The sequence below is a fragment of the Coregonus clupeaformis genome, chromosome 24, assembly GCF_020615455.1.
Source record: "Coregonus clupeaformis isolate EN_2021a chromosome 24, ASM2061545v1, whole genome shotgun sequence".
NCBI classification, from domain to species: Eukaryota; Metazoa; Chordata; class Actinopteri; order Salmoniformes; family Salmonidae; genus Coregonus; species Coregonus clupeaformis.
The window spans coordinates 4,726,292-4,753,791 of NC_059215.1; the positions used below are offsets into that span (position 1 = coordinate 4,726,292).

General features: G+C 41.1%; 1 protein-coding gene and 1 long non-coding RNA gene across 2 annotated transcripts in view; one reads left to right on the forward strand and one right to left on the reverse strand.

The window, feature by feature from the left end:
* LOC121537770 (PDZ domain-containing protein 4-like) overlaps window positions 1-27,500 on the forward strand; it is a 75,877-nt gene that overhangs the window by 42,350 nt on the left and 6,027 nt on the right. The window contains exons 7-8 of the mRNA XM_045206991.1: window positions 13,581-13,682; window positions 24,546-24,691. Of these exons, the coding sequence (XP_045062926.1) occupies window positions 13,581-13,682; window positions 24,546-24,691 (248 nt within the window). The remainder of the gene's footprint in view (window positions 1-13,580; window positions 13,683-24,545; window positions 24,692-27,500) is intronic.
* LOC123481836 overlaps window positions 27,067-27,500 on the reverse strand; it is a 960-nt gene continuing 526 nt past the window's right edge. Inside the window, exon 3 of the long non-coding RNA XR_006657339.1 lies at window positions 27,067-27,309. This is a non-coding gene — a long non-coding RNA (uncharacterized LOC123481836). The remainder of the gene's footprint in view (window positions 27,310-27,500) is intronic.

Below are 27,500 nucleotides of genomic sequence, written 5' to 3' on the forward strand. Positions count from 1 at the left end.
GAGAGAGAGAGAGAGAGAGAGAGAGAGAGAGAGAGAGCGCCCCAGTGACAGGCTGACAGCTCTGCCTAAAAATAGAGGAGCTGGAATGAAGGATGACGCAACTTTTAATCAACACGATAAAAGTCTCTGTGAGCTGCCTGTCGGGGAGTTGGAAATAATGGCCCGTCACTGCTTCGTATCACCATGGTTACCACTGATGTTGGTTTCTTGTTCCCAACCATCCGGTACTCTACCCTGCACCTTAGAGACTGCTGCCCTATGTACATAGTCATTGAACACTGGTCACTTAAATAATGTTTATTATATACATTGATGTATACAGTGCATTCAGAAAGTATTCAGACCCCTTGACTTTTTCAACATTTTGTTACTTTACAGCCTTATTCTAAACTGGATTAGATAAATAAAAATCCTCATGAATCTACACACAATACCCCATAATGACGAAGTGAAACAGGTTTTTAGACATTTTTGCAAAAAATTATAATAATAATATTAGAAATATCCTTATTTACATAAGTATTCAGACCCTTTGCTATGAGACTCGAAATTGAGCTCAGGTGCTTCCTGTTTCCATTGACCATCCTTGAGATGTTTCTACAACTTGATTGGTGTCCACCTGTGGTAAATTCAACTGATTGGACATGATTTGGAAAGGCACACACCTGTCTATATAAGGTCCCACAGTTGACAGTGCATGTCATAGCAAAAACCAAGCCATGCGGTCGAAGGAATTGTCTGTAGAGCTCCGAGACAGGATTGTGTTTAGGCACAGATCTGGGGAAGGGTACCAAAAAAAGTTATGCAGCATTGACGGTCCCCAAGAACACAGCGGCCTCCATCATTCTTTTTTTTTTTTTTTTTTTTTTTTTTGGGGAAATGGATCAGCTTAATATTGCAGATAGATTGTATCTTCTATCAATGTAATTGTCTGCATCACTTCCAATCCCCCCATTTTTTATTTTTTTATTTTTTTAATTTTTTTATATATATACTCCCCTTTATTACTTTTCAACCCCACCATCCTTTCCCTACTTGGAGTAAATTAGTGAACAACAATGCCCAGGTCTCTACTTCCGGTCTATACTTACTATCTACACCTTATGGACACAGTTAATTTTACAATAATTCTATTATATATATACATATATATATACATATACATACATACATATATATCATTATTATTATTATTATTATTTATTAATTTTTTGCTCCTGAACTACTTCTACTCTCAACCTCTCCGATCGTTTTCATGATGTCCATCCGGTTTGCTTCTATATGCCATATCTTTCTAACTGTGCTCTTTCCCAAAAGCTCCCAACATACAGCCTATATACTTATTATGGACACAGTATGCTTTACATTATTAGCTATCTTTGTTATTATTTGTTGTTATTTGTTATTAGTCCCATCCTTCAACTCTATTCAATACCTCCCATCTATCTCTTAACACCATCCATATCGGATTTCTATTTGCCATATATATTTCAACCGTGCTGTGATGTTTTACAATAATTCTGAACCTTTCTATTCTCATTGCTTCTACAGATTGAGAGTTAAAAATAAACAGCTTTGCTAAAAGTATTATTATATTATTGATTGATTGACTATGACTTTTCAGATCACCCAGTAATGCTATCTGCAAGGTTAGTTCCAGGTAAATATTGCAATCCTTTAGCCATTCCTGGACCAGTGTCCAAAAACAAGCTACAAATGGACAGAACCAAAACAAATGGTCCAATGATTCCGTCTCTTCACAGCAAAATCTGCAGAGCTGGGAAGATTGTATCCCCCATATAAATAACATTCTATTGGTAGCAAGGATTTTATATAGTAATTTAAATTGAAAGATTCTAATTTTTGAATCCGGTGTCGCTTTTGCGTGTCAGTTCATAAACACTATGCCATGGGATCGGTACATCAAAGATCTCTTCCCAACTATTTTGCAATCTATATGGGACGGCTGTCAATCCTTTGGTCCTTAAGTGAAACTGATATATTTTTTTATTTATCACAGTTTTCCTTAACCAATTATGTTCTTTAATGCAAGGCCGACAGACAAGTTCCTTACTTTCTCCCCCTTCCACTTTCCTCTTCCATTTTTGCGGTAATGCTGCCATTATTTGGTTGTAATTTTGGGTAGAGCAGACATTTCCATATGTTTTTGTTAGCTGCATGTGCGTCATAACTCCACCAGTCCTACCGATGATATCATTTACAAAGATTATACCTTTTTTAAACATTCTGTCAAAAAATAAAGGTTTTTTGTCAATTAGTATATTTGAATTTAACCACAATATTTGTTGCATTATTTGTTCTGTCGTTTCTGGAGGATTAAATTGAAATTGCAACCAACTTTCTATGGCTTGTTTTAGAAATAGTGACATTTGGGAGATTATTTCCTTTTCAAATAACTGAAAGTGTGAGGTTGTAATCTGAATAAAGGGAAAAAGGCCTTTCTTGAACATTGGGTGAGACAATCTTACTAATTTGCTTGAGAACCAGTTCGGATTTAAGTATAACTTTTTGTAAGACTGAAGCTTTTAGTGATAGGTCTAATGCTTTAATATTTAATAATTTCTGTCCTCCGAATTCATATTCATTATATAAATATGCTCTTTTAATTTTGTCTGGCTTGCCGTTCCAAATAAAATTGAATATTTTTTTCTCATATAATTTAAAAAACTGTTCGCTAGGCGTAGGCAAGACCATAAGCAAATAGGTAAACTGTGATAATACTAATGAGTTAATCAGGGTGATTTTTCCACAAATTGACAGGTATTTTCCTTTCCATGGTAGTAAGATCTTATCTATTTTTGCTAATTTTCTATTAAAATTTATTGAAGTGAGATCATTTATTTCCTTTGGGATATGTATTCCGAGTATATCCACATCACCATCAGACCATTTTATTGGTAAACTACATGGTAATGTAAAAATTGTATTTTTTAGTGATCCAATACGTAATATAGTACATTTGTCATAATTTGGTTGTAATCCAGAGAGGTTAGAAAATGTATCTAGATCCTCTATGAGGCTGTGGAGGGATTCTAGTTGTGGATTTTAAAAAAAACATGAATCATCAGCGTACAATGCCACCTTTGTTTTTAAGGTCTTTATTTCTAATCCTCTGATATTATTATTAGATCTGATTTTAATCGCTAACATCTCGATGGCCACAATAAATAGATATGCCGATAGTGGACAACCTTGTTTCACTCCTCTTGACAGTTTAAAACTTTCTGAGAAATAGCCATTATTTACTATTTTACACCTAGGGTTACTATACATGATTTTGACCCATTTTATAAGAGATTCTCCAAAATTGAAATGCTCCAGGCATTTATATATAAACCCCAGTCGAACTTTATCAAATGCCTTTTTCGAAGTCTGCTATGAATAGCAGGCCTGGTTTCCCATATTTTCCATAGTGTTCTAATGTTTCCAATACTTGCCTTATATTATCTCCAATGTATCTTCCATGTAAAAAACCTGTCTGATTAGAATGAATAATATCCGGCAATACCTTTTTAATTCTATGCGCTATACATTTTGCTAGGATTTTTGCATCACAACACTGAAGTGTAAGGGGCCTCCAATTTTGTAAATGGACTGGATCTTTATATTTTCCACTTGTATCCTGTTTCAGTAATAATGAGATCAGTCCTTCTTCTTGAGTGTCAGATAATCTACCATTTACATAGGAGTGGTTAAAACATGCTAATAACGGTCCTCTTAGTATATCAAAAAAGGTTTGGTATACCTCGACTGGTATGCCATCCAACCCTGGAGTTTTCCCAGACTTAAAGTCTTTAATTGCATCCAGAAGTTCCTCCTCTGTAATTTCACCTTCACATGAGTCTTTCTGTGTGGCTGTTAATTTGACATTATCAATAGAAAAAAATCTCTACAATTAGCTTCAGTTAGAGGAGATGGAGGTGACTGAAAAGAAAACATATGCTTAAAGTACTTTGTTTCTTCCTTCAAAATGTCATTTGGTGAATCATGGGTGACTCCGTCAATTGTAACCAGTTTCATTAAGTTCTTTTTGGTAGCATTCCTATGTTGAAGATTAAAAAAGAATTTTGTGCATTTTTCCCCATATTCCATCCAGTTTGCTTTATTTTTATAATATGTTACACTTGATCTTTCTTGAATAAGTTTCTCCATTTCTTTTTGTTTTTCCTCTAATTTATTCTGAGCCTCTATGTTACAGTTTTTATTGCCATCTATCTGTTCTGTTAGACTTTCTATTTCCTTTCTTAGTATAAACTCTTTTGACCTAAATTGCTTTTGTTTTCGAGATGAGTACTGAATTGCATGGCCTCTAAAGGCACATTTAAAGGTGTCCCATACAATAAGGGGATTCGCTGTACCTCTGTTATGTTGGAAAAAATCAGTTATAAATTCCTTTGTTCTAATTATAAATAAATTATCATCCAATAGGCTTTGATTAAATTTCCAATATCCTCGCCCACGTGGAAATTCAGTAAGAGTAATATATATGCCTATTACATGATGGTCTGACCGCATTCTGTCCCCTATCAACACTTTTTTACTTTTGGTGCCAACGAGAATGAGATAAGAAAGAAGTCAAGACGACTAGCTTGATTCAGTCTCCGCCATGTATATCTCACTAGATCAGTATATTTAAGCCTCCATATATCTACTAGTTCTAATGTATCCATGACATTCACAATTTCCTTAAGAGCATGTGGGTGATTGTTTGTGGTGTGATTTCCTTTTACGGTCCATTGAGCTATTTAAAACAGTATTATAATCCCCCACCATAATAATATTGTCTTGAGTTGCTTGCAGGCTTGATAATTTATTATATATATTGTCAAAGAATTGTGGATCATCATTATTTGGTCCATAAAGGTTAATGAGCCATATCTGTTTATGGTCCAATAACATATTTAAAATAATCCATCTACCTTGTGTATCTATTTGTACAATTTGCACATTTGGATCGAAATTACTATTAATTAATATCATCACCCCTTTTGAATTTCTTTGCCCATGGGAGAAGTATATTTCCCCCATTCTTTTTTCCACGCTACTTCATCTCGAATTGTTGAATGAGTTTCCTGTATACAATAGATATTATATTCCTTCTCTTTGAGCCATGTAAATATTGTTCTTCTTTTGTTATTATCAGCTAAGCCATTACAATTATAACTGGCTATACTTATTTCACCATACACCATAATGAGATACAAGTTTCAAGTCTATTTATCATTATATATGTTTGTAAATTTACCAATAAAAAATAGCGTAATGATTGAGTGTCGATATAGCTGTACCGTGATATTTGCATTGCTACGGAGTAGCCCTTCAATTGTTCTCCACTAATTCCCCGCTAAAGCCCCTTCCCATCCCAAGTTGAGCCGTCATCGCCGTGATCAGCATCCCACCCACGTCCCTCCGTATCCCTAAGGCCCCGAGAGGCCAGGACCCATCCATCGAAAACAGCACATAGTGCCACCCACAAAACAAAAGCAGGTCAACCGCCAAAAGCATTTCCAATGCTTTCACCTCTATATATATATATCTATTTATTTATTTTTTAATTATGCATATCCTATTTTTCATCATTATCAATTAATATGCGTAATAATGTCGGCAGTTCACGCGTAGGATTCTAACATATAACCCGGATTGCCATTGTATTACATTTAATTCCTTGACAAGTAATCATTATCCCAGCAAATAATTCCTGCGGTCCATCCCATACCCTCCCCCCAACATCCCCACCCCCACAACAGACGTCAGACAAGCACACACGCACATACTCACATACTCCAACACACTCAACCCCTCTCCTCCACAGTCCACCATAAAAACAGATACTCAACAGCTGTTATATCCCAGAGCCCAACTCGAGAAATAACTTGATCTACGAGTGCAGATACAGTTAAAGCTGACTGAGAAAGCATGCAGATTGAGTAGAAATTGATAACAATGTGAGATTTGATTAATCTACTTAATCCATGTCAAGTCCTAGGTGATGGAGATCAGATCAGCGGCCTCCATCATTCTTAAATGGAAGAAGTTTGGAACCACCAAGACTCTTCCTAGAGCTGGCCGCCCGGCCAAACTGAGCAATCGGGGGAGAAGGGCCTCCCCTCTGTGGAGATGGGAGAACCTTCCAGAAGGACAACCATCAGGCCTTTATGGTAGAGTGGCCAGACAGAAGCCACTCCTCAGTAAATGGCATATGACAGCCCTCTTGGAGTTTTCCAAAAGGACTCTCAGACCGTGAGAAACAAGATTCTCTGGTGTGATGAAACCAAGATTGAACTCTTTAGCCTGAATGCCAAGCGTCATGTCTGGAGGAAACCTGGCACCATCCTTACGGTGAAGCATGGTTGTGGCAGCATCATGCTGTGGAGATGTTTTTCAGTGGCAGGGACTGGGAGACTAGTCAGGATTGAGGGAAAGATGAACGGAGCAAAAAACAGAGATCCTTGATGAAAACCTACTCCAGAACGCTCAGGATTTCAGACTGGGGCAATGATTCACCTTTCAGCAGGACAACGATCCTAAACACACCGCCAAGACAACGCAGGAGTGGCTTTGGGACAAGTCTCTGAATGTCCTTGAGTGGCCCAGCCAGAGCCCGGACTTGAACCCGATCGAACATCTCTGAAGAGACCTGAAAATAGCTCTGCAGCGACGCTCCCCATCCAACCTGACAGAGCTTGAGAGGATCTGCAGAGAAGAACGGGAGAAATACAGGTGTGCCAAACTTGTAGCGTCATACTCAAGAAGACTTGAGTCTGTAATCGCTGCCAAATGTGCTTCAACAAAGTACATGAGGAAAGGGTCTGAATACTTACGTAAATGTCATATTTACGTTCTGATATTTCTTAGTTCCTTTCTTACTTTTGGGGGGATTAGTGTATATTGTTAGGTATTACTACGCTGGTGGAGCTAGAAATATTAGCATTTCCTTGCACCGCCGATAACGTATGTGTACGCGACCAATAAATGTTGATTTGATGACAGCATCACTGATGATGCCGTATTGCTCCTGACCAATCCTCCTATTTTAGTTTTTTTTAAATGCTGATGTTCACTTTTTTTGTACATAATTTCTCCGCCATCATTTCCTATGACCAAAAACAGCTTCTGGACATCAGAACAGCGATCACTAACCTTTGATTTTGTTGACAATTTCTACTTCAACGAGTCGGCAGCTCTGGACGTTCTGCTTACAATGGACCAGGACGTAATAATAATAATAATAATTCATACGTGTCATAAGATGGCGCCGTACTGGATGGCCATTGACCCAGCTATTTTGTGTTTATTTTAAGAAATGTATCCGCTATTATTTTTTTCCAACTGACAATAACTGTTGAACATCAGATCGCCAGTTACTTACCCCAATTCCAGCTTCTACTTCGACTCATCTGCCCTGGGCTCTCTCTGTAATTCCAATCTAATTTTCGGGATACCCAAGAGGAAACTCTGGCGTTACAAGAATTAGGCAAGAGAGGGGGGGATCCTAGAGAGATTAAGGCGAAGGGAAAAACCGGCCACCTCTTCCCTCCATTCTATTGGCCAATGTACTTGATAATAAGATGGATGACCTCCGATTGCGGGACTCTCAGAACTGCAATATTCTTTGTTTTTCAGAAACATGGCTCTCGGACAAAATACCCCCCAAAGCTATCCAACTCGATGGCTTTTTCCAGTTACTAATAAGCATGCACCCATTAAGAAAATGACTGTAAAAACTGTTAAATCCCTGTGGATTGATGAGGAATATTAAAATTGTATGGTTGAGATGGATGAGGCAAAAGGAATGGCAAATAAGTCTGGCTGCACAACCGATTGGCAAACGTACTGCAAATTGAGAAATCATGTGACTAAACTGAATAAAAAGAAGAAACTACACTATGAAACAAAGATAAATGATATAAAAAATGATAGTAAAAAAACGTTGGAGCACCTTAAATGCAAATTTGAGCAAAAAGGCAAACTCAGCTCCATCATTCATTGAATCAGATGGCTAATTCATCACAAAACCCACTGATATTGCCAATTACTTTAATTATTTTTTCAATGGCAAGATTAGCAAACTTAGGCATGACATGCCAGCAACAAATGCTGACACTACACATCCAAGTATAACTGAACAAATTATGAAAGACAAGCATTGTAATTCTAAATTCCATAAAGTGAGCATGGAAGAGGTGAAAAAATGATTGTTATCTATCAACAATGACAAGCCACCGGGGTCTGCCAACTTGGATGGAAAATTACTGAGGATGATAGCGGACGATATTGTCACTCCTATTTGCCATCTGTTCAATCTAAGCCTACAGGCCAGGAGGGAAGCTAAAGTTATTCCGCTACCCAAGAATAGTAAAACCCCAATTACTGATATAAAGAGTTAACTGTCTAACAGAACACAGAGGGTGCTCTTTAACCTCTACGGGATCGGTGTCCCGTATACGCTACGGTTGAGTTAACGTGCGCTAATGTGATTAGCATGACTGTTGTAAGTAACAGCAAACTTTCCAGGACATAGACATGTCTTATATGGGCAGAAAGCTTACATTCTTGTTAATCTAACTGCACTGTCCAATTTACAGTAGCTATTACAGTGAAAAAAGACCATGCTATTGTTTGAGGAGAGTGCACAACAACAAAAAACGTATCACGGCAACTGGTTTGATACATTCACCTCTGAAGGTAAATAATGTACTTACATTCAGTAATCTTGCTCTGATTTGTCATCCTAAGGGTCCCAGAGATAAAATGTAGCATAGTTTTGGTTGATAAAATCAATTTTTATATTCAAATGTAGGAACTGGGTTCTACAGTTTGAACTCCTACTGTCTCTGGCTCCACATCCACCCCGCCCGGCCATCTAGATGTGTGAAAGTTAGTGTATAAGCTAATGATCCATCATATATGATATTCCTGGGAGTGTGTAAACTTACAAAAATGATATGTTTAATACAAAATGTATGTTCTCTATAGTCACGTACTTGAAAATGTATCAATTGACCAATTCGGCACATTTGGGCAAACTTGATACAAAATAGTCCAGTATTGCAACGCTTCACTGGATCAATCTGAAACTTTGCACACACACTGCTGCCATCTAGTGGCCAAAATCGAATTTGCTCCTAAACTGCAATACTATATTGTGGCCTTTCTCTTGCATTTCAAAGATGATGTAAAAAAGAAAATCAAAAAACGCATGTTTTTTTGTTTGTATTATCTTTTACCAGATCTAATGTGTTATATTCTCCTACATTAATTTCACATTTCCACAAACTTCAAAGTGTTTCCTTTCAAATGGTATCAAGAATATGCACATCCTTGCTTCAGGTCCTGAGCTACAGGCAGTTAGATTTGGGTTTGTCATTTTAGGCAAAAATTGAAAAAAAGGGTCAGATGCTTCAAAGCCTCTCCAAAATAATCCAGGTAGAATCAGGAATTCCCCAGGGCAGCTGTCTAGGCCCTTTACTTTTTCAATCTTTACTAATGACATGCCACTGGCATTGAGTAAAGTCAGTGTGTCTATGTATGCGGATGACTCCACGTCAGCTACTACAGCGAGTGAAATCACTGTAACAGTTAGTTTCAGAATGGGTGGCAAGGAATAAGTTAGTCCTAAATATTTCAAAAACTAAAAGCACTACATTTGGGACAAATCATTCACTAAACCCTAAACCTCAACTAAATCTTTTAATAATAAATTATGTTGAAATTGAGCTAGTTAAGATGACTCAACTGCTTGGAGTAACCCTGGATTGTAAACAATCATGGTCAAAACATGTTGATACAACAGTAGCTAACTTTTGGGAGAAGCCTGTCCACAATAAAGTGTTGTTCTTCCTTTTTAACCATAAACAAGGCAGGTCCTACAGGCTCTAGTTTTGATGCACCTGGTCTACTGTTCAGTCGTGTGGTCAGGTGCCACAAAGAGGGACCTCGGAAAATTACAAATGTCTCAGAACATGGTAGCACGACTGGTCCTTAAATGTAAACGGAGAGCTAAATCTCTCATGGCTCAAAGTGGGGGAGAGATTGACTTCATTACTACTTGTTTTTGTAAGAGGTGTTTACTTGACTGAATGCACTGCTGAGGTGTCTGTTTATACTACCAGCACACAGCTCAGACACCCATGCATACCCCACAAGACATGCCACCAGAGGTCTCTTCACAGTCCCCAAGTCCAGAACAGACTATGGGGGGTACAAGGTACTACATAGAGCCATGACTACATGGAACTCTATTCCACATCAGGTAACTGATGCAAGAAGTAGAATCATATTTAAAAAACAGAAATAAATACACCTTATGGACTGTGAAGAGACACACACACACAGGCACAGACACACATACACATGATAAGACACGCACTCCACGCACACAATTTTGTAATGCAGATATGTGATAGTAGAGTAGTGGCCTGAGGGAACACACTTAATGTGTTGTGAAAAGTGTTTTGAAATGTAATGCCATGTCATATAAAAAAAAATATATATGTAACTGCCTTAATGTTGATGGACATCAGGAAGAGTAGCTGCTGTCTTGGCAACAGCTAATGAGGATCCTTAATAAATACAAATACAAAATGACAGACAACGATGTGCCAGCCTATAGGGAGGAGGTCAGTGACCTTGCAGTGTGATGCCAGGAGAACAACCTCTCCCTCAATGTCAGCAAGACGATGGAGCTGATCGTGGATTACAGGAAATGGAGGGCCGAGCACGCACCGATCCACATCGACGGGGCTGTAGTGGAGCGGGTCGAGAGCTTCAAGTTCCTCAGTGTCCATATCACTAAGAAAATACTATGGTCCACACACCAACACAGCCGTGAAGAGGGCACGGCAGCACCTTTTCCCCCTCAGGAGGCTGAAAAGATTTGGCATGGACCCTCAGATCCTCAAAAAGCTCTTAGCAGCACCATCGAGAGCAGCTTGACTGGTTGCATCACCGCTTCATAATGCAACTGCTCAGCCTCCGACCCCAAAACGCTACAGAGGGTAGTACGTACGGCCCAGTACATAACTGGGGCCAAGCTTCCTGCCATCCAGGACCTCTATACCAGGCGGTGTCAGAGGAAGGCCCTAAAAATTGTCCCAAGTCTCCAGCCACCCTAGTCATAGACTGTTCTCTCTGCTACCGCACGGCAAGCAGTAACGATACACCTAGTCTGGAACCAACAGGACCCTGAACAGCTTCTACCCCCAAGCCATAAGACTACTAAATAGCTCATCAAATAGCTACCCGGACTATCTGCATTGACCCCCTTTTGCACTAACTGTTTTCACTCATCACATACGCTGCTGCTACTGCTTACTATCTATCGTGATGCTTAGTCACTTTATCCCTACCTACACTACATGACCAAATGTATGTGGACACCTGCTCGTCGAACATCTCATTCCAAAATCATGGGCATTAATATGGAGTTGGTCCCCCCTTTGCTGCTATAACAGCCTCCACTCTTCTGGGAAGGCTTTCCACTAGATGTTGGAACATTGCTACGGGGACTTGCTTCCATTCAGCCACAAGAGCATTAGTGAGGTCGGGCACTGATGTTAGGCGAACAGGCCTGGCTCGCAGTCGGCGACTGGTGTTTGATGGGGTTGAGGTCAGGGCTCTGTGCATGCCAGTCAAGTTCTTCCACACCGATCTCGACAAACCATTTCTGTATGGCCCTCGCTTTGTGAACGGGGGCATTGTCATGTTGAATCAGGAAAGGTCCTTCCCCAAACTGTTACCACAAAGTTGGAAGGACAGAATCATCTAGAATGTCATTGTATACTGTAGTGTTCAGATTTAACTTCACTGGAACTAAGGGGCGTAGCCCGAACCATGAAAAACAGCCCCAGACCATTATTCCTCCTCCACCAAACTTTACAGTTGGCACTATGCATTGGGGCATGTAGCGTTCTCCTGACATCCGCCAAACGCGTTTCCACTGTTCCAGAGTCCAATGGCGGTGAGCTTTACACCACTCCAGCTGACTCTTGTCATTGCGCATGGTGATCTGAGGCTTGTGTGCGGCTGCTCAGCCATGGAAACCCATTTCATTAAGCTCCTGAAGAACAGTTATTGTGCTGTTGTTGCTTCCAGAGGCAGTTTGGAACTCAGTACTGAGTGTTGCAACCGAGGACAGACAATTTTTACGCACTACGCGCTTCAGCACTCGGCGGTCCCTTTCTGTGAACTTGTGTGGCCTACCACTTCACTCAGCCGTTGTTGCTCCTAGATGTTTCCACTTCACAATAGCAGCACTTACAGTTGACCGGGGCAGCTCTAGCAGGGCAGAAATTTGACGAACTGACTTGTTGGAAAAGGTGGCATCGTATGATGGTACCACAGTGAAAGTCACTGAGCTCTTCAGTAAGGCCATTTTACCACCAATGTTTGTCTATGGAGATTGCATGGCTGTGTGCTCGATTTTATACACCTGTCAGCAACAGGTGTGGCTGGAATAGCCGAATCCACTCATTTGAAGGGATCTCCACATACTTTTGTATATATAGTGTTTATGTACATATCTACCTCAATTACCTGGTACCCCTGCACATTCACTCGGTACTGCCACCCTGTGTATATAGCCAAGTTATCATTACTCATTGTGTATTTATTCCTTGTGTTATTATTTAATTTTGTTCTCTCCTCATTGTTGAGTAAGTAAGCATTTCACTGTTAGTCTACACCTGTTGTGTACGAAGCATGTGACTTGTGATTTGATTTAATTTGAGCTGAGACAGAATGGATGTAAAAGCATGTCAACGTGTTTAAGCACAATTCAGGAACTGCTCAGTAGAATCATGAGCTTTTCTGTTTACATTTTTAGAAGTGGGGATGATATTGTCAATTCATTAATCAATACATCAATACAATCCCACTCCAATGTTCCTTATTCACTCTAATTGACCCCAACCCTGGATATTGAATCATATTGACTCCTTAATGTTTTAAGCAGTTTGTATAAACATCCCACAGTCCATCATGTCTTCCCGTCCCCCACTAGATAAATGGTGTTGATATCCAGAACAGTCCATCATGTCTTCCTTCCTGTCTCCCACTAGATAAATGGTGTTGATATCCAGAACAGTCCATCATGTCTTCCTTCCTGTCTCCCACTAGATAAATGGTGTTGATATCCAGAACAGTCCATCATGTCTTCCCGTCCCCCACTAGATAAATGGTGTTGATATCCAGAACAGTCCATCATGTCTTCCTTCCTGTCTCCCACTAGATAAATGGTGTTGATATCCAGAACAGTCCATCATGTCTTCCCGTCCCCCACTAGATAAATGGTGTTGATATCCAGAACAGTCCATCATGTCTTCCTTCCTGTCTCCCACTAGATAAATGGTGTTGATATCCAGAACAGTCCATCATGTCTTCCTGTCTCCCACTAGATAAATGGTGTTGATATCCAGAACAGTCCATCATGTCTTCCTGTCTCCCACTAGATAAATGGTGTTGATATCCAGAACAGTCCATCATGTCTTCCTGTCTCCCACTAGATAAATGGTGTTGATATCCAGAACAGTCCATCATGTCTTCCTGTCTCCCACTAGATAAATGGTGTTGATATCCAGAACAGAGAAGAGGCGGTGGCCATTCTGACCAGAGAGGACAGCATCAACTTCTCACTGCTGCTGGCCAGACCTGACATTGAGGTATACACACACACACACACACACACACACACACACACACACACACACACACACACACACACACACACACACACACACACACACACACACATATTTTACTGCCACACAAATCCTTAAATCACTAGCTCATATCCGGCAGGAAGGACCATGTAAGAGGGTGTTTGGAGAGGGATTATGGGGATTTTGTTGTTGTTGTTGTTTTGTGCTGAAATACATTAAGAACACCTGCTGTTTCCATGACATAGACTGACCAGGTGAATCCAGGTGAAAGCTATGATCCCTAATTGATGTCACTTGTTAAATCCACTTCATTCAGTGTAGATGAAGGGGAGGAGACAGGTTAAAGAAGGATTTTCAATCGAGACATGGATTGTGTATGTGTGCCATTCAGAGGGTGAATGAGGCAAGACAAAATATGTAAGTGCCTTTGAACGGGGGTATGGTAGTAGGTGCCAGGCGCACCGGTTTGTGTCAAAAAACTGCAACGCTGCTGGGTTTGTCACGCTCAACAGCTTCCCTTGTGTATCAAGAATGGTCCACCACCCAAAGGACATCCAGCCAACTTTGTACATAAATAACATAACCATGGGCCGGCATCCCTGTGGTATGCTTTCAACCTTGTAGAGTCCATGCCCTGACGAATTGAGGCTGTTCAAGTCAATATTAGGAAGATACAGTGGGGGAAAAAAGTATTTAGTCAGCCACCAATTGTGCAAGTTCTCCCACTTAAAAAGATGAGAGAGGCCTGTAATTTTCATCATAGGTACACGTCAACTATGACAGACAAATTGAGGAAAAAAAATCCTGAAAATCACATTGTAGGATTTTTTATGAATTTATTTGCAAATTATGGTGGAAAATAAGTATTTGGTCACCTACAAACAAGCAAGATTTCTGGCTCTCACAGACCTGTAACTTCTTCTTTAAGAGGCTCCTCTGTCCTCCACTCGTTACCTGTATTAATGGCACCTGTTTGAACTTGTTATCAGTATAAAAGACACCTGTCCACAACCTCAAACAGTCACACTCCAAACTCCACTATGGCCAAGACCAAAGAGCTGTCAAAGGACACCAGAAACAAAATTGTAGACCTGCACCAGGCTGGGAAGACTGAATCTGCAATAGGTAAGCAGCTTGGTTTGAAGAAATCAACTGTGGGAGCAATTATTAGGAAATGGAAGACATACAAGACCACTGATAATCTCCCTCGATCTGGGGCTCCACGCAAGATCTCACCCCGTGGGGTCAAAATTATCACAAGAACGGTGAGCAAAAATCCCAGAACCACACGGGGGGACCTAGTGAATGACCTGCAGAGAGCTGGGACCAAAGTAACAAAGCCTACCATCAGTAACAGACTACGCCGCCAGGGACTCAAATCCACAGTGCCAGACGTGTCCTCCTGCTTAAGCCAGTACATGTCCAGGCCCGTCTGAAGTTTGCTAGAGTGCATTTGGATGATCCAGAAGAGGATTGGGAGAATGTCATATGGTCAGATGAAACCAAAATATAACCTTTTGGTAAAAACTCAACTCGTCGTGTTTGGAGGACAAAGAATGCTGAGTTGCATCCAAATAACACCATACCTACTGTGAAGCATGGGGTTGGAAACATCATGCTTTGGGGCTGTTTTTCTGCAAAGGGACCAGGACGACTGATCTGTGTAAAGGAAAGAATGAATGGGGCCATGTATCGTGAGATTTTGAGTGAAAACCTCCTTCCATCAGCAAGGGCATTGAAGATGAAACGTGGTTGGGTCTTTCAGCATGACAATGATCCCAAACACACCGCCCGGGCAATGAAGGAGTGGCTTCGTAAGAAGCATTTCAAGGTCCTGGAGTGGCCTAGCCAGTCTCCAGATCTCAACCCCATAGAAAATCTTTGGAGGGAGTTGAAAGTCCGTGTTGCCCAGCGACAGCCCCAAAACATCACTGCTCTAGAGGAGATCTGCATGGAGGAATGGGCCAAAATACCAGCAAGAGTGTGTGAAAACCTTGTGAAGACTTACAGAAAACGTTTGACCTGTGTCATTGCCAACAAAGGGTATATAACAAAGTATTGAGAAACTTTTGTTATTGACCAAATACTTATTTTCCACCATCATTTGTAAATAAATTCATTAAAAATCCTACAATGTGATTTTTTATTTTTTTTAAATCTCATTTTGTCTGTCATAGTTGACGTGTACCTATGATGAAAATTACAGGCCTCTCTCATCTTTTTAAGTGGGAGAATTTACACAATTGGTGGCTGACTAAATACTTTTTTTCCCCACTGTATTCCTAATGTTTTGTTATTCTATTGTACAGATGTAGTGTGTTTGAGTTTTAATAAGGCTTAAAGTAATTTCCACTTAGACATTTTAGTCTTGATTTGCCCTAATGAAAAATGGATCAACCCCTACAAAAATGTCCGTTAATTATAATCCACATAATAATTCGCATTTTTATGTAGCTGCATAATTATTTTTCTGCTGCAACAACCTGTCTCAAATTAAAATCCTATATCTGTAAATACACACACACACAAATACACAAACTCAAGACATTCACTCTCTCTAGCTTACATCCACACACACAGTCTTTAAGGTATACATACACCTGGTAAGCCTCGATAAATCTTTCACCATGACAACAATATCCCCAAAGGGATTTCCCAAATCTGCTGACTGAAGGGAAAACTGGTCTGAGTGCATATTTACACGTCATTACTCAGAATAAGAGATCACTCACTGTGAAAGACAATGTTTAGGAAACAGTGACATTTCTACTATCAGATCTCCACAACAAATAGATAACCTGTGCGGCCCCGTGTAGTTCAGTTGGTAGAGCGTGGCTTTTGCAATGCCACGGTTGTGGGTTCAATTCCCACGGGGGGCCAGTATGAAAAATGTCTGCACTCACTAACTGTAAGTCGCTCTGGATAAGAGCGTCTGCTAAATGACTAAAATGTACAAATGTATAAATGTAAATAACTAACAAATCTAGAAATGATTTTCTAGCATCAAATGCAGGGGGACAGGGAGACAGAGGGGGGAAATAATGAAAATACAGGTGAATGGATGATAGAGAGAGGGAGAGGAAAGAATGGAGAGATGAGACAGAGAGGTACAGGAAAGATAGGAGGATGAGACAGAGAGTTACAGGAAGTAATGGAGGATGAGACAGAGAGCTACAGAATAGAATGGAGGATGAGACAGAGAGCTACAGAATAGAATGGAGGATGAGACAGAGAGCTAGAGGAAAGATAGTAGGATGAGATAGAGAGCTACAGGAAAGATAGGAGGATGAGACAGAGAGCTACAGGAAACATAGGAGGATGACATAGAGAGCTACAGAAAAGATAGGAGGATGAGACAGAGAGCTACAGGAAACATAGGAGGATGACATAGAGAGCTACAGAAAAGATAGGAGGATGAGACAGAGAGCTACAGGAAAGATAGGAGGATGACATAGAGAGCTACATAAAAGACAGGAGGATGACATAGAGAGCTACAGGAAAGACAGGAGGATGACATAGAGAGCTACATGAAAGATAGGAGGATGAGACAGAGAGGTACAGGAAAGATAGTAGGATTAGATAGAGAGCTACAGGAAAGATAGGAAGATGAGATAGAGAGCTACAGGAATGATAGGAAGATGAGACAGAGAGCTACAGGAAGAAATGGAGAATGAGACAGAGAGCTAGAGGAAAGATAGGATGATGAGATAGAGAGCTACAGGAAGATAAGAGGATGAGATAGAGAGCTATAGTTGGATGAGATAGAGATCTAAAGGAAATATAGTAGGATGAGACAGAGAGGTACAGGAAAAATCAGAGGATGAAACAGAGAGCTACAGGAAAAATAGGAGGATGAGATAGAGAGGTACAGGAAAGATAGGATGATGAGACAGAGAGGTACAGAAAATATAAGAGGATGAGATAGAGAGCAACAGAAAAGATTGGAGGATGAGAAAGAGAGCTACAGGAAAGATAGGAGGATGAGATAGAAATCTAAAGGAAATATAGCAGGATGAGATATAGAGCTACAGGAAAGATAGGATGATGAGTCAGAGAGGTACAGAAAATATAAGAGTATGAGATAGAGAGCTACAGGAATGAATGGAGGATGAGACAGAGAGGTACAGGAAAGATAGGAGGATGAGACAGAGAGCTACATGAAAAATAGGAGGATGAGACAGAGAGGTACATGAAAGATAGGAGGATGAGACAGAGAGCTATAGGAAATATTGGAGGATGAGACAGAGAGCTACAGGAAAGAATGGATGATTAGATAGAGAGCTACAGGAAAGATAGGAGGATGAGACAGATAGCGACAGGAAAGATAGTAGGATGAGATAGAGAGCTCCATGAAATATAGGAGGATGAGATAGAGAGCTACAGGAAAGATAGGAGGATGAGATAGAGAGCTACAGGAATGATAGGAAGATGAGACAGAGAACTACAGGAAATAATGGAAGATGAGACAGAGAGCTAGAGGAAAGATAGGAGAATGAGCTTGAGAGCTACAGGAAAGATAGGAGGATGAGACAGTGAGCTACAGGAAAGAAAGAAGGATGAGATTGAGAGCTACAGGAAAGATAGGGGGATGACACAGAGAGCTCCATGAAATATAGGAGGATGAGATAGAGAGCTACAGGAAAGATAGGAGGATGAGATAAAGAGCTACAGGAATGATAGGAAGATGAGACAGAGAGCTACAGGAAATAATGAAAGATGAGACCGAGAGCTAGAGGAAAGATATGAGCTTGAGAGCGACAGGAAAGATAGGAGGATGAGATAGAGAGCTACAGAAACGATAGGAGGATGAGACAGTGAGCTACAGGAAAGAAAGAAGGATGAGATTGAGAGCTACAGGAAAGATAGGGGGATGACACAGAGAGCTCCATAAAATATAGGAGGATGAGATAGAGAGCTACAGGAAAGATAGGAGGATGAGAAAGAGAGCTACAGGAAAGATAGGAGGTAGAGATACAGAGCTAAAGGACAAATAAGAAGATGAGACAGAGAGCTACAGGAAGATATAGGGATGAGATAGAGAGCTACAGGAAGTAATGGAGGATGAGCTACAGAGCTACAGGATATAATGGAGGATGAGATAGAGAGCTACAGGAAAGATAGGAGGATGAGACCGAAAAGGTACAGGAAGGATAGGAGAATGATACAGAAAGCTACAGAAAAGATAGGAGGATGAGACAGATAGCTACAGGGAAGATAGGAGGATGAGATAGAGAGCTACAGAAAAGATAGGAGGATGAGACAGATAGCTACAGGAAAGATAGGAGGATGAGATAGAGAGCTACAGGAAAGATAGCAGGATGAGATAGAGAGCTACAGGAAAGATAGGAGGATGGGATAGAGAGCTACATAAAAGATAGGAGGATGAGATAGAGACCTACAGCAAATATTTTAGGATGAGACAGAGAGCTACAGGAAAGATAGGATAATGAGACAGATAGCTAAAGGAAAGATAGGAGGATGAGACAGAGAGCTACAGGAAAGATAGGAGGATGAAATAGAGAGCTACAGAAAAAATGGAGGATGACATAGAGAGCTACAGGAAAGATAGGAGGATGAGATAGAGAGCTAAAGGAATATTTCACAATGAGATAGAGAGCTACAGGATAGAATGGAGGATGAGACAGAGAGCTAGAGGAAATATAGGATGATGAGATAGAGAGCTACAGGAAACATAGGAGGATGACATAGAGAACTACATGAAAGATAGGAGGAGGAGATAGAGATCTAAAGGAAATATAGTCGGATGATATAGAGAGCTACAGGAAAGATCGGAGGATGAAACAGAGAGGTACAGGAAAGATAGTAGGATTAGATAGATAGCTACAGGAAAGATAGGAAGATGAGATAGAGAGCTACAGGAATGATAGGAAGATGAGACAGAGAGCTACAGGAAGAAATGGAGGATGAGACAAAGAGGTACAGGAAAGATAGGAGGATGAGACAGAGAGCTACAGGAAAGATAGGAGGATGACATAGAGAGCTACATAAAAGACAGGAGGATGACATAGAGAGCTACAGGAAAGACAGGAGGATGACATAGAGAGCTACATGAAAGATAGGAGGATGAGACAGAGAGGTACAGGAAAGATAGTAGGATTAGATAGAGAGCTACAGGAAAGATAGGAAGATGAGATAGAGAGCTACAGGAATGATAGGAAGATGAGACAGAGAGCTACAGGAAGAAATGGAGAATGAGACAGAGAGCTAGAGGAAAGATAGGATGATGAGATAGAGAGCTACAGGAAGATAAGAGGATGAGATAGAGAGCTATAGTTGGATGAGATAGAGATCTAAAGGAAATATAGTAGGATGAGACAGAGAGGTACAGGAAAAATCAGAGGATGAAACAGAGAGCTACAGGAAAAATAGGAGGATGAGATAGAGAGGTACAGGAAAGATAGGATGATGAGACAGAGAGGTACAGAAAATATAAGAGGATGAGATAGAGAGCAACAGAAAAGATTGGAGGATGAGAAAGAGAGCTACAGGAAAGATAGGAGGATGAGATAGAAATCTAAAGGAAATATAGCAGGATGAGATATAGAGCTACAGGAAAGATAGGATGATGAGTCAGAGAGGTACAGAAAATATAAGAGTATGAGATAGAGAGCTACAGGAATGAATGGAGGATGAGACAGAGAGGTACAGGAAAGATAGGAGGATGAGACAGAGAGCTACATGAAAAATAGGAGGATGAGACAGAGAGGTACATGAAAGATAGGAGGATGAGACAGAGAGCTATAGGAAATATTGGAGGATGAGACAGAGAGCTACAGGAAAGAATGGATGATTAGATAGAGAGCTACAGGAAAGATAGGAGGATGAGACAGATAGCGACAGGAAAGATAGTAGGATGAGATAGAGAGCTCCATGAAATATAGGAGGATGAGATAGAGAGCTACAGGAAAGATAGGAGGATGAGATAGAGAGCTCCATGAAATATAGGAGGATGAGACAGTGAGCTACAGGAAAGAAAGAAGGATGAGATTGAGAGCTACAGGAAAGATAGGGGGATGACACAGAGAGCTCTATGAAATATAGGAGGATGAGATAGAGAGCTACAGGAAAGATAGGAGGATGAGATAAAGAGCTACAGGAATGATAGGAAGATGAGACAGAGAGCTACAGGAAATAATGAAAGATGAGACCGAGAGCTAGAGGAAAGATATGAGCTTGAGAGCGACAGGAAAGATAGGAGGATGAGATAGAGAGCTACAGAAACGATAGGAGGATGAGACAGTGAGCTACAGGAAAGAAAGAAGGATGAGATTGAGAGCTACAGGAAAGATAGGGGGATGACACAGAGAGCTCCATAAAATATAGGAGGATGAGATAGAGAGCTACAGGAAAGATAGGAGGATGAGAAAGAGAGCTACAGGAAAGATAGGAGGTAGAGATACAGAGCTAAAGGACAAATAAGAAGATGAGACAGAGAGCTACAGGAAGATATAGGGATGAGATAGAGAGCTACAGGAAGTAATGGAGGATGAGCTACAGAGCTACAGGATATAATGGAGGATGAGATAGAGAGCTACAGGAAAGATAGGAGGATGAGACAGAAAAGGTACAGGAAGGATAGGAGAATGATACAGAAAGCTACAGAAAAGATAGGAGGATGAGACAGATAGCTACAGGGAAGATAGGAGGATGAGATAGAGAGCTACAGAAAAGATAGGAGGATGAGACAGATAGCTACAGGAAAGATAGGAGGATGAGATAGAGAGCTACAGGAAAGATAGCAGGATGAGATAGAGAGCTACAGGAAAGATAGGAGGATGGGATAGAGAGCTACATAAAAGATAGGAGGATGAGATAGAGACCTACAGCAAATATTTTAGGATGAGACAGAGAGCTACAGGAAAGATAGGATAATGAGACAGATAGCTAAAGGAAAGATAGGAGGATGAGACAGAGAGCTACAGGAAAGATAGGAGGATGAAATAGAGAGCTATAGAAAAAATGGAGGATGAGATAGAGAGCTACAGGAAAGATAGGAGGATGAGATAGAGAGCTAAAGGAATATTTCACAATGAGATAGAGAGCTACAGGATAGAATGGAGGATGAGACAGAGAGCTAGAGGAAATATAGGATGATGAGATAGAGAGCTACAGGAAACATAGGAGGATGACATAGAGAACTACATGAAAGATAGGAGGAGGAGATAGAGATCTAAAGGAAATATAGTCGGATGAGATAGAGAGCTACAGGAAAGATCGGAGGATGAAACAGAGAGGTACAGGAAAGATAGTAGGATTAGATAGATAGCTACAGGAAAGATAGGAAGATGAGATAGAGAGCTACAGGAATGATAGGAAGATGAGACAGAGAGCTACAGGAAGAAATGGAGGATGAGACAAAGAGGTACAGGAAAGATAGGAGGATGAGACAGAGAGCTACAGGAAAGATAGGAGGATGAGACAGAGAGCTAGAGGAAAGATAGGATGATGAGATGGAGAGCTACAGGAAAGATAAGTAGATGAGATAGAGAGCTATAGTTGGATGAGATAGAGAGCTACAGGAAAGACAGGAGGATGACATAGAGAGCTACATGAAAGATAGGATGATGAGATAGAGAGGTACAGGAAAGATAGGATGATGAGACAGAGAGGTACAGAAAATATAAGAGGATGAGATAGAGAGCAACAGAAAAGATTGGAGGATGAGAAAGAGAGCTACAGGAAAGATAGGAGGATGAGATAGAAATCTAAAGGAAATATAGCAGGATGAGATATAGAGCTACAGGAAAGATAGGATGATGAGACAGAGAGGTAGAGAAAATATTAGAGGATGAGATAGAGAGCTACAGAAAAGAATGGAGGATGAGACAGAGAGGTACAGGAAAGATAGGAGGATGAGACAGAGAGCTACATGAAAAATAAGAGGATGAGACAGAGAGGTACAGGAAAGATAGGAGGATGAGACCGAGAGCTATAGGACATATTGGAGGATGAGACAGAGAGCTACAGGAAAGAATGGATGATTAGATAGAGAGCTACAGGAAAGATAGGAGGATGAGACAGATAGTGACAGGAAAGATAGTAGGATGAGATAGAGAGCTACAGAAACGATAGGAGGATGAGATAGTGAGCTACAGGAAAGAAGGAAGGATGAGATTGAGAGCTACAGGAAAGATAGGGGGATGACACAGAGAGCTCCATGAAATATAGGAGGATGAGATAGAGAGCTACAGGAAAGATAGGAGAATGAGATAGAGAGCTACAGGAATGATAAGAAGATGAGACAGAGATCTACAGGAAATAATGGAAGATGAGACATAGAGCTAGATGAAAGATAGGAGAATGAGCTTGAGAGCTAGAGGAAAGATAGGAGGATGAGACAGATAGCGACAGGAAAGATAGGAGGATGAGATAGAGAGCTACAGAAACGATAGGAGGATGAGACAGTGAGCTACAGGAAAGAAAGAAGGATGAGATAGAGAGCTACAGGAAAGATAGGAGGATGAGATAGAGAGGTACAGGAAAGATAGGAGGATGAGATAGAGAGCAACAGAAAAGATTGGAGGATGAGAAAGAGAGCTACAGGAAAGATAGGAGGATGAGATAGAAATCTAAAGGAAATATAGCAGGATGAGATATAGAGCTACAGGAAAGATAGGATGATGAGTCAGAGAGGTACAGAAAATATAAGAGTATGAGATAGAGAGCTACAGGAATGAATGGAGGATGAGACAGAGAGGTACAGGAAATATAGGAGGATGAGACAGAGAGCTACAGGAAGAAATGGAGGATGAGACAAAGAGGTACAGGAAAGATAGGAGGATGACACAGAGAGCTACAGGAAAGATAGGAGGATGAGACAGAGAGCTAGAGGAAAGATAGGATGATGAGATGGAGAGCTACAGGAAAGATAAGTAGATGAGATAGAGAGCTATAGTTGGATGAGATAGAGAGCTACAGGAAAGACAGGAGGATGACATAGAGAGCTACATGAAAGATGGGATGATGAGATAGAGAGGTACAGGAAAGATAGGATGATGAGACAGAGAGGTACAGAAAATATAAGAGGATGAGACAGAGAGCAACAGAAAAGATTGGAGGATGAGAAAGAGAGCTACAGGAAAGATAGGAGGATGAGATAGAAATCTAAAGGAAATATAGCAGGATGAGATATAGAGCTACAGGAAAGATAGGATGATGAGACAGAGAGGTACAGAAAATATTAGAGGATGAGATAGAGAGCTACAGAAAAGAATGGAGGATGAGACAGAGAGGTACAGGAAAGATAGGAGGATGAGACAGAGAGCTACATGAAAAATAAGAGGATGAGACAGAGAGGTACAGGAAAGATAGGAGGATGAGACAGAGAGCTATAGGACATATTGGAGGATGAGACAGAGAGCTACAGGAAAGAATGGATGATTAGATAGAGAGCTACAGGAAAGATAGGAGGATGAGACAGATAGTGACAGGAAAGATAGTAGGATGAGATAGAGAGCTACAGAAACATTTATCTTCCAGATAAATCAATGACCCAATAGAGAAAGCTACAACATTGTAGATTGATTGCTCAATAACAAGATCCGTAATTATTTCACATTTCAAATACCATAATCTAACTTCAGGAAATGTAAAATTGGTGTTGAAGGTTTTTTGTCGCCATCTAGTGTTATTCATATTTTTGTCTTATGTTTGAGGTAATGCTACCTTTTTCTCATCTGCTTTCTATATCCTTCCCTCTCTCGTCTCCTTGAACAATCAATGACATCTATCAACTTTGGCCATTTGCCATCTTCGAAAAACAAACGCACCTCAACGACAACGCTGGGAAAACTCCCTTTCATGTCCTTGGAAAAACCTCAAACCAACCATTCCTTCACCCAGAATGAGCACCAGGGGGACCCAGAGGAGGTGGATATGGAGCTTCCTGTCGGCATGAATGTTGAGGCCCTCCACACATCCCTCCTGCCCAGCCTCTACAGAGAGGGGGCACACCCCCCCACCCACATCCTTAGTCTGACTGCTCTCAGGTTGGTACAGCATCAGAGACAGGTAGCTTAGTGGGTAAGAGCGTTGTGCCAGTAACCGAAAGGTCGCTGGTTCTAATCCCCGAGCCGACTATGTGAAAAAAATCTGTCGATGTGTCCTTAAGCAAGGCACTTAACCCTAATTGCTCCTGTAAGTCGCTCTGGATAAGAGCGTCTGCTAAATGACTAAAATGTAAATATATTAACAGAGTTGGGACATTGAGGTTTCTGCATCATGATGTATTTACAGTGGGGAGAACAAGTATTTGATACACTGCCAATTTTGCAGGTTTTCCTACTTACAAAGCATGTAGAGGTCTGTAATTTTTATCATGGGTTCACTTCAACTGTGAGAGACGGAATCTAAAACAAAAATCCAGAAAATCACATTGTATGATTTTTAAGTAATTAATTTGCATTTTATTGCATGACATAAGTATTTGATACATCAGAAAAGCAGAACTTAATATTTGGTACAGAAACCTTTGTTTGCAATTACAGAGATCATATGTTTCCTGTAGGTCTTGACCAGGTTTGCACACACTGCAGCAGGGATTTTGGCCCACTCCTCCATACAGACCTTCTCCAGATCCTTCAGGTTTCGGGGCTGTCGCTGAGCAATACGGACTTTCAGCTCCATCCAAATATTTTCTATTGGGTTCAGGTCTGGAGACTGGCTAGGCCACTACAGGACCTTGAGATGCTTCTTACGGAGCCACTCCTTAGTTGCCCTGGCTGTGTGTTTCGGGTCGTTGTCATGCTGGAAGACCCAGCCACGACCCATCTTCAATGCTCTTACTGAGGGAAGGAGGTTGTTGGCCAAGATCTCGCGATACATGGCCCCATCCATCCTCCCCTCAATACGGTGCAGTTGTCCTGTCCCCTTTGCAGAATAGTATCCCCAAAGAATGATGTTTCCACCTCCATGCTTCACGGTTGGGATGGTGTTCTTGGGGTTGTACTCACCCTTCTTCTTCCTCCAAACACGGCGAGTGGAGTTTAGACCAAAAAGCTCTATTTTTGTCTCATCAGACCACATGACCTTCTCCCATTCCTCCTCTGGATCATCCAGATGGTCATTGGCAAACTTCAGACGGGCCTGGACATGCGCTGGCTTGAGCAGGGGGACCTTGCGTGCGCTGCAGGATTTTAATCCATGACGGCATAATGTGTTACTAATGGTTTTCTTTGAGACTGTGGTCCCAGCTCTCTTCAGGTCATTGACCAGGTCCTGCCGTGTAGTTCTGGGCTGATCCCTCACCTTCCTCATGATCATTGATGCCCCACGAGGTGAGATCTTGCATGGAGCCCCAGACCGAGGGTGATTGACCATCATCTTGAACTTCTTACATTTTCTAATAATTGCGCCAACAGTTGTTGCCTTCTCACCAAGCTGCTTGCCTATTGTCCTGTAGCCCATCCCAGCCTTGTGCAGGTCTACAATTTTATCCCTGATGTCCTTACACAGCTCTCTGTTCTTGGCCATTGTGGAGAGGTTGGAGTCTGTTTGATGTTGTGTGTGGACGGGTGTCTTTTATACAGGTAACGATTTCAAACAGGTGCAGTTAATACAGGTAATGAGTGGAGAACAGGAGGGCTTCTTAAAGAAAAACTAACAGGTCTGTGAGAGCCGGAATTCTTACTGGTTGGTAGGTGATCAAATACTTATGTCATGCAATAAAATGCAAATGAATTACTTAAAAATCATACAATGTGATTTTCTGGATTTTTGTTTTAGATTCCGTCTCTCACAGTTGAAGTGTACCTATGATAAAAATTACAGACCTCTACATGCTTTGTAAGTAGGAAAACCTGCAAAATTGGCAGTGTATCAAATACTTGTTCTCCCCACTGTACATGACACTACAACATCCTATAGCAGCCATTTTAGCTCCCCGTTAACATTACACGGAGAATATTTAATTAATGCTATGTAACTGAACGTCTTGCATTAGAAAACAATATTTGAAATTCTAAAAGTTGCCTGAACTTTCTGTATGGCCCTGTAGAGCACTGGTGATGGAATACAGACAAAACCTCTCTGTTTGCACCTTTTAGCACCTGTGATGTTTTGTGTTCACTAATCAAGTGTGCAATTAAATATAGACAAATATTTTAATATCTTAGATGCTTGGTATTTGTTTTACATGGTTTAAGTGTGAGTGCCTTTTGAACTCTACTCAGTAGTTTAGGGCCCCGTGTAGCTCAGTTGGTAGAGCACGGCGCTTGCAACGCCAGGGTTGTGGGTTCGTCTCCCACGGAGGGCCAGTATGAAAAAAAAAATGTATGCACTAACTGTAAGTCGCTCTGGAAAAGAGCGTCTGCTAAATGACTAAAATGTAGCCAACCTTAGTAACGGCCCTTAGAGGCCTGCCCCCTATAGCCTAACCTTAACCCAGCTAGCAAGCATCTAATGGCCCCTAGAGGCCTGCCGCCTATACCCTAACCTTAACCCAGCTAGCAAGCATCTAATGGCCCCTAGAGGCCTGCCGCCTATACCCTAACCTTAACCCAGCTAGCAAGCATCTAATGGCCCCTAGAGGCCTGCCGCCTATACCCTAACCTTAACCCAGCTAGCAAGCATCTAATGGCCCCTAGAGGCCTGCCGCCTATACCCTAACCTTAACCCAGCTAGCAAGCATCTAATGGCCCCTTATAGCCTAACCTTAACCCAGCTAGCAAGCATCTAATGGCCCCTAGAGGCCTGCCCCCTATAGCCTAACCTTAACCCAGCTAGCAAGCATCTAACGGCCCCTAGAGGCCTGCCGCCTATACCCTAACCTTAACCCAGCTAGCAAGCATCTAATGGCCC